The sequence below is a fragment of the Kryptolebias marmoratus genome, linkage group LG21, assembly GCF_001649575.2.
Source record: "Kryptolebias marmoratus isolate JLee-2015 linkage group LG21, ASM164957v2, whole genome shotgun sequence".
NCBI classification, from domain to species: Eukaryota; Metazoa; Chordata; class Actinopteri; order Cyprinodontiformes; family Rivulidae; genus Kryptolebias; species Kryptolebias marmoratus.
This window is the reverse complement of record NC_051450.1, coordinates 8,108,463-8,116,178: the sequence shown is the minus strand read 5'-3', so window position 1 is coordinate 8,116,178 and position 7,716 is coordinate 8,108,463. Positions and strand designations below refer to the sequence as shown.

General features: G+C 40.4%; 1 protein-coding gene and 1 long non-coding RNA gene across 2 annotated transcripts; both read right to left on the bottom strand.

Moving 5' to 3' along the window:
• Positions 1-605: 605 nt before the first annotated feature.
• On the bottom strand, positions 606-1,992 carry LOC108234700 (proline-rich protein HaeIII subfamily 1-like). The gene is made up of 4 exons (XM_017414076.2): positions 1,876-1,992; positions 1,755-1,801; positions 763-1,590; positions 606-683 (listed from the first exon to the last, which is right to left on the bottom strand). The coding sequence occupies exons 1-3, from the start codon at positions 1,926-1,928 to the stop codon at positions 794-796; spliced, it is 897 nt and encodes a 298-aa protein (XP_017269565.1). The 5' UTR covers positions 1,929-1,992; the 3' UTR covers positions 606-683; positions 763-793.
• A 1,764-nt stretch (positions 1,993-3,756) lies between these two features.
• On the bottom strand, positions 3,757-4,907 carry LOC108234703. Its single transcript, XR_001808540.2, has 4 exons — positions 4,780-4,907; positions 4,662-4,708; positions 3,893-4,557; positions 3,757-3,823 (listed from the first exon to the last, which is right to left on the bottom strand). It is a non-coding gene; the product is annotated as an uncharacterized LOC108234703 (long non-coding RNA).
• Between the last annotated feature and the right edge of the window lie 2,809 nt (positions 4,908-7,716).

The following is a 7,716-nucleotide window of genomic DNA, read 5'->3' as shown; positions in this document are numbered from 1 at the left end:
TCCTGAAAGTTTTAGGTTTTTCTGCACCAGATTCAAATCATTTAATGACCTCACCAAATCAGTAAGTTCTCCAGCAGCACATCCACAAGGCATTCATTTAAACCAGGTGTTTTAAACCAAGAACACATCCAAAACATGGTAGGAAAGCAGCCCTGGAGGGACAGCTTTTCACACCTTTAGGCAGTTCAGCCCATTCCAACATTTGACTAGTGATTGGTGTAATTTCAAGCCCCTACCAAAGTTACTTTGTGGGTTAAGCAGAGGTTAGGAAACAGTTTGTCTTGTGCACAAGACCTGCTTGAAAGCTGCCTAGTTTGTCCTTCCAAGTATGTAGAGGAGACTTTACTGGATGAAGCACTTTTTTTTTTTAAAACAGATCTCAGTGCTTGCAAACCCTATCAAAGTCACTGCAGTGAGCTGAAGAGGTTTTAAAAATTGGACACTTTTCTAGTGTGCAGCAACCCTTTGACAAAACTTAAATGTTGAACTATAAACAGTCAAGAAAATGACCAAGTGCACCAGTAATACCTGGAAACCTCAGGAAGTACATAAAAAAAGAGCCATGACCTTGTACCTGGATTAAGACAGGAAACATGAACTTCAGACATTGTTCAAAGTAATTTATTACAAAAAAAAAAAAAATTCAATATGACCTGGCAAAAGTGGTTGAGCCTTTGCAGGACCTTAAATTTAAAAAAAAAGAAAGAGGGAGTAGTCAGAAATATTGTGCAACAACCACCAGCAAATAAGTTAAACACTCACCAAGACTAAAACTTTGCTAGTGTTGCCTCTTTCATATTTGTGGTCGCTTGATGAGGTGTTGTGGTTTAAGAGGCCACTTGGGCCGAAAACCAGGTTGCCTGCCCATATAGCGTGGCCGCCCAAGACTTTTGGATGAATGGCTGTGTTGCTTTGGAAGCCCAGGATTCTGGGGCAGGTAGCTGGTATGCTGCTGCTGGAGACCCTCAGGATTCTGGGGCAGGTAGCTGGTATGCTGCTGCTGGGGACCATCAGGATTCTGGGGAGGGTAGCTGGTATGCTGCTGCTGGGGACCATCAGGATTCTGGGGCAGGTAGCTGGTATGCTGCTGCTGGGGACCCTCGGGATTCTGGGGAGGGTAGCCAGGATAGAGCTGCTGCTGGGGGCCCTTGGGAATCTGGGGAGGGTGGCCCGGATATGGCTGCTGCATTGGAGGCTTTGGGCCCATGGGAGGGTGGCCCGGATATGGCTGCTGCATTGGAGGCTTTGGGCCCATGGGAGGGTGGCCCGGATATGGCTGCTGCATTGGAGGCTTTGGGCCCATGGGAGGGTGGCCAGGATGCCGCTGGGGGGGCTTTGGGCCCATGGGAGGGTGGCCAGGATGCTGCTGGGGGGGCTTTGGGCCCATGGGAGGGTGGCCAGGATGCTGCTGGTGATGGGGCTGAGGCCTATAGGGCAATTTAGGCCCCTGGGGTAGATATATTGGACCCACTGGGCCTCCTATTGGGTAGTCAGGCTCAACAGGAAAGCTTGGCTCATAATTTGTTGAGCCAAATCGAGAATATGGTGCTTCACCATCTCCATATTTTTTAACAAGGCCAGTATAGTCAGCTGTTGGCAAAACATTTTACCCATAAGACCAGTGGACTCATGCAACCAGACTTGCAGCAGGAGTTACTTGCTCATCTCTATATTTGGTAAAAGACCAGTACTTTAAGCAAGAGGTTTCTGTTTTAGTATACGAGTTAAATGAATAAATTTAAAATCAAACTTACCATTTACTTGATCTATTCCAATGGCTAAGAGGGACAACAGCAACAATCTGAGAAATAAAATTAAAAAATATGCATTTGTTTCAAAGCTCACTAAAACTTTAAACAAACACTTAAGACTCACCTTGAGAAAAAGACCATAATTTTAAACACAGTTGGCAGCAAACCCAGTAACATCTGCCAGCCACTGCTAAACCAGACATCTAATCAAAAAACAGTCAACCAGTGCTCTACTCCAAAGCTTTTTGTACCTTTGCTGCTCCTCCTACCTTGTTTAGTTAAATGGACACAGGTGTGGTATGTTGAGAAGGCAAGCGTTACTAAGTGGGAGTGGGGTAGTGTTGCCTAGCAACGTTAAATTTTCAAGTGTTTGACACTGAGATGTACTTCTATTGTGTTCATTTTATGCTTTCCATAAAAAAATATATTTTATATGATTACTTTTAAATTGACTAATTGACTTTTACTATTTGTATCTGTCATATTTTACCGTTTCATTGGGATTGTATGTTTTATTTTTGGTTTTGTTTAATTTTATTGCTCAACTCTTTGTTTTAACTGTAATTCATAAATGAAAAGACACAGAAATTAAACGAGAATAACATCAAGTGAAGAAATGTAATGTGGCTCAAGGAGTGTTGCTTTGGAGTAAAACATTAATCAACCACATGAGATTTAAAATGCTAGCCGTGCTAGTGATAACTACCAGTGTCAGTACCAGAAGTAGTACCAGCAATGTCACATTCAGTACATAAAAATTGGCAGTACAATAACCCTAATGATATTAAAAATGTTTAGATGTACCAAAGCGCAACTGCTTTTCTTCAGCATAACTCTTGATTTAATTTCTCAACTGTTTTTGGTATATATGGTATAAGGCTGAAGCCTTGATGGTATTCAGGTCTACCAAAAGCTCACTTTCCTAACAGTTTGTAGACATTTGTGACCTGTGCTGGCAAAATGAGTCACATTGAGGAATTTTCCCATCTCAAAATGATAGAGGTTTGTTGATTTATCGCCTGGTCAAGCAACAAGCAATTTTTTTTTGGACAAGCGTGCTGCTTTGAAAACTTTTATTGGCCTACAATGATGTCATTGGCAATCCATCAATTTTCTTTACCAGCTTCTTTCTGGGTCACGGGGGTGTAGGTGCGTCACTCCAGTCACTGTGTGAGAGGTGGGGCACCATCTGGACAAGTTGCAAGTGTATCACAGGTCATTGGAAATTCCAGCCCTTTTTAAAAAGGGGAATTGCTAAGCTTCACAATGACAAGGGATTTTCTGGCACTTTGGCATGGGGAAGAAAAAAGAAAAAACCCATTTTAAGAGAACAAGGGTTGTAAGACAAAAGGGTTATTTTTGAAGCCATACAAGTTTGAGAACTTCAGAAAGGTAGACGAGGATTTGTCATTTGTTCTTTTAGACAAAAACACTTCTGCACTGCAGCCTTTATTCTTCAGCAGGTCACAAGCCAAGATTTTTGCAAAGCAGTAGTTCTCAAAGTTATTGAGTCAGTTCTGTTGTTTTGAAGTTTGTTTCAAGATGACGAATTGCATTTTTTCCTCCATAACTGGAAACTACAGTTGAGACCATTTTGTTTAGCCTTTTAGCAACATTAGGCCAGTGATGGTTAAGTCCCAAGTCCATGCCAATGTTTTCTTTGTAGGTTGAAGCTGAGATGGTTAACTTTCTTGAAGACAAGATTGGTTTTATTTCTTGACAGTGCATGCATGTGTATACACAATCTGATGAAATTTCATCTTGGCGCTTGCAAACCCATTTAAAGTAATGTCAGTTAGCTCCAGGATACTTTACTAGTGCACAGCAGCCCTTTGGCAACTCTTTCAAACAAACAAAATCTTCAAAAGTAACAGATTCAAGAGGGAGCTACAGTACACTAGTAAAACCTCACCATGTACCCCCAAAGAGGGGGGGGGGGTGAAACACACCTTTCCACTGATTAAACACTTGTTCCTGGATTAAAAATGAAGACCGGAAATATGAACATTGTTCAAAGTAATTTATTAAAATGTTTTGTCTGACATGGTGAAATGGTTGAGTCTTTGCTGCACCTAAAACAGGAGAAAAAAAAAATTATTTGAGGTTAAGGAATTTACAAATAAAGCCAGTTATTCACTGACCTGATATTAGCATTTCTTTTTTGGTGCAGGAAGTAGTAGCCACTTGCCAAAGCAGCTAGACTCTGTGGGACTCTTTGTTGGATTTTCTTGCTGCACTGGACCCTGCTTTGTATACTGGGGCGCAAAAGGAAACTGTGGCAGGCTGCAGGGACTTCCTGGACCCCTTTTGGGATATCCAGGCTGAGCAGGAAACATTGGCAGGTCGCAGGGACTCACTGGACCTCCTGTTGGATACTTGGGCTCAGCAGGAAACACCGGTGGTTTGCCAAGACTCACTGGACCCCCTATTGGATACTTGGGCTCAGCAGGAAACACCGGTGGTTTGCCAAGACTCACTGGACCCCCTATTGGATACTGGAGCTCAGTAGGAAACACCGGTGGTTTGCCAGGACTCACTGGACCCCCTGTTGGATACTGGGGCTCAGCAGGAAACACCGGTGGTTTGCCAGGACTCCATGGACCCCCTGTTGGATATTCTGGCTCATCAAGAGACCATGACTCACAGATAACTCTATAGTAATTGGAAATTCTGGGGAACCTGGGGGGGCATAGGAGACGCCACAGTTGGTAGTTTGGATCTACTGGTAACTTAGGTTTGTTACCAGGATTAACTGGACCCCCAATTGGGTGATTTGGCTCAACAGGCATCCAGAACTCATGGCCAGCTGTTTGAAATAAGAGTGAGCATTACTGAGCAGTTCTAATACTATAAAGTTGGTAAATGATTATGAAAAAATGTACCAATATCAATTTTAAGTTACAGACTTACCATTCACTTGATATCTTTCAACAACTAACAAGGATAACACCAGCAATCTACAAAGGTAAGTTAATGTTTTAAAATGGAGTAGACATTTCAAAGATTTATGAAGTGGTTTAAGACTCACCTCAAAAGAAACCCCATGATAGCTTTACCCACAATTGATCACAAGCTCAGAAACCTCTGAGCACTTCTGCTAAAACGTACTAGTCAGAAAACAGTAAGTGAAAGGCATTGCTTGAAACCTTTTTATACCTGTCCCGCCTACTTCATTAGGTTAAATGAACACAGGTGTCATTAGATGAAGGCAGGTATTGCTAGTTATCCTATTGGAGAATGAGGAAAGCCAAACCAAGATAGAATATTGAATATTTGTATTCTGATTGAAGCCAATCTGTAAAAAAAACATTCTTGGATCCTGATTTAATATACTATCACCTGAATTTGTTAAAACTGTTAAAAAGTTACAGCCCATGAACAATAAAACAATATTTAAACTTTATTTTAGTTCAAGTTTATTAATTATAGTGCTTGAGATACAACGAATGAACAGTTATGAGGGAATGGTACTAAATGATCATCTTCGGTCAGCACTGTCTTCATTATCTACATGATTTTCGGTACTCCCACACAACTAGTAGCTAAGCTAAGAGCTCAAGAGAGTAAACACCAATAAAAGTTAAAGGTGACTGAAAAACTGTTCATCTTAAAACAAAGGACTTATATTGAAAACTAATTTCCCACAAACAATAAGACTATATCAGTTTTCACCAAATATATTATTTGAATTGTAATGTTAAGAAAGACCCCTTTCTCTTGACCTCTGACCAGCTGTCATCTTTCAGACCTTTCTGATCTGAGTGAATTTTGATTGTTTTGGGACATGTGTACCAATTGTGCACATCTAATCAGTTATTAAAATTGTTTACATGCTTTTTAAGGCTTGTGAAGACAAAACATGATTCACTGCTTAAATGAGATGTTTATAAGATGAATAAGATTTGTGTGCAACTATTTATTTTGGGAAAATTTTCAAGTGTTTTAATAAACTTCATCTCTTTTGTCTAACAGGAAAAGTGCACTCAGTAGTGAGTGAAAGAATCTTTGAACTGAGTGGGAGAAAACCTTTCTGCGCAAATCCCAAGGTCTTTCCAGCATCAGCAGTGTGAATGTTTTAGTTGTTATCAAACAGAGAAAGCCTTGGTGGGTGATTACAATTCAATTTGTTTGGCAGTTCGCTTTTGTGTTTGTCATGTGAAGAACTTCCTCCTTCGTCTCCCATCTTAATTTTTTCATAACCTGAGTGAAAGAACAGTTTTGCTCAGTGCTTTTGTTTTTGTAAGTCCAGCAGACAAAAGAAAACGAACAACGAGGATAAACTTAAGTTGAAAACAACTTTTTAAACTTTTAGAAAAACGCTCCAGCTGACTCCTGCTTCATGAGCCAAAGAGCTTCAGGCCTGCCTTGACTCCGCTACCATAAGCTTCTAGAGTGACCATCGGGCAAGCTGCGACCTCAGCTGGCCCTCGGTGGATCCCAGGGTTCATGCCACCCTTCGGCGTGCTGACCAGGTACACTCCATCTGCATGGCCCCATTACCAGGGAAGGCATACTCCACTCCAGCTCTACCACATAGGGCATTCTGACTTCTGAAACTGGGAGGTGAGAATATCAGTTTTGGTTATACTTTGAAACTGCAGATGCAGATTGATAAAAACTTCTACTTCCAATCTGATGTTTTATCAAATTAACCTAAAAACCCTTGCAGACTCAATAACATCTTTTGACCAAGTTCCAAAATGAACAAATTACAAAAACAGTGTAACGTATTCCAAATGCTTATGCATGTAAGAAACTTGAAACATCAATCATCAAATCCAACTTTTTATCTTGTGAAATCATATTCGAAGTAATTGCTGCACAAATATTCCTTATATTATTTCTCTAAAATTTTGGTGTTAGTCTTACTTGTCTTCATTTGATCTGATTAGCTTTAAGAAAATTTGTTTTCTTCCTAATTCAGTGTAAACATTAAAAGAGATCCCTATATTTAACAGATTCCCCTTCAGCTATGGAGATCTGATGAACAATAAGGATGAAAGACTGAGTAAAGATTGAATTTCTAAGGGTTAATCAGTCGGTTTTTGATAAATAAATTGATCTGGAGCTTTAACGAGAGCTAAGAATGTGGCAAGATGACGACTGTCACCCTTCTTTGCCCTTGATATATCCATCTATCCAGTGGTTTATGAGATATTTTGGTAACAAGGAAACACACACACACCAGCACAGGTATTTAAATGATAGCTTGCCTTTCATGGCAGTGGGTGATAAAAATAGTTTGCTGACAATACATAAGATGAAGTATGACCCCCATGTTATGTATTCCTAATTTTTTTAAGGTAGTTGACAATTCTGCGCCTGTCAGAAGGCTCCTGCCTGCCTTTACTTAGTTTAACTTTTGCGTTTTACCAGATGAAGGTTCCTGAAGCAGTGGCTGCACACCTTTTGCAGCCCGGGCAACAAAGCAGCTAACGAACAGTTGGAGTTTCCCCTCCATTTTTGGCCAGATGCTCCACTCAGAGCCAGAGAATGAGACTGGCTTACAACCACACAGTGTACGTGACTGATGTAAACAAAATAATCATTAAGCCGCCAAAATCCAAATGTGATGGATAAAGTAAGTGATTTCTACACATTAATGTTGCCAGCTGTTAAACGACAAAAAAGGTAAATGTTTTGCTCTTTTTTTTTAGAGGAGGTTCCTCCCTTTTGTGCTTGGACTCACTTTTACCTGGCTGACTCAAAACAAAAACACCCACTGAAGCTTTTCTAGCCAGTTGTGCTGGATAATGGTTTATTTCTCAACTCTTCAATAGCTCAGTATTCCCCTCTGCTGACTGAAAGGTTTGAGGAAAGAAATTATGAAAAATGGGTTGTCTGTAAATACACTCCTGATCAAAATCTTAAGACCAGTCAAAAAATTGCAAGAATTTGCATTTTGCACTATTGGATCTTAAGAAGGTTCTAAGTAGAGCTTCACAATGTTAAAAGAAAAAATCAG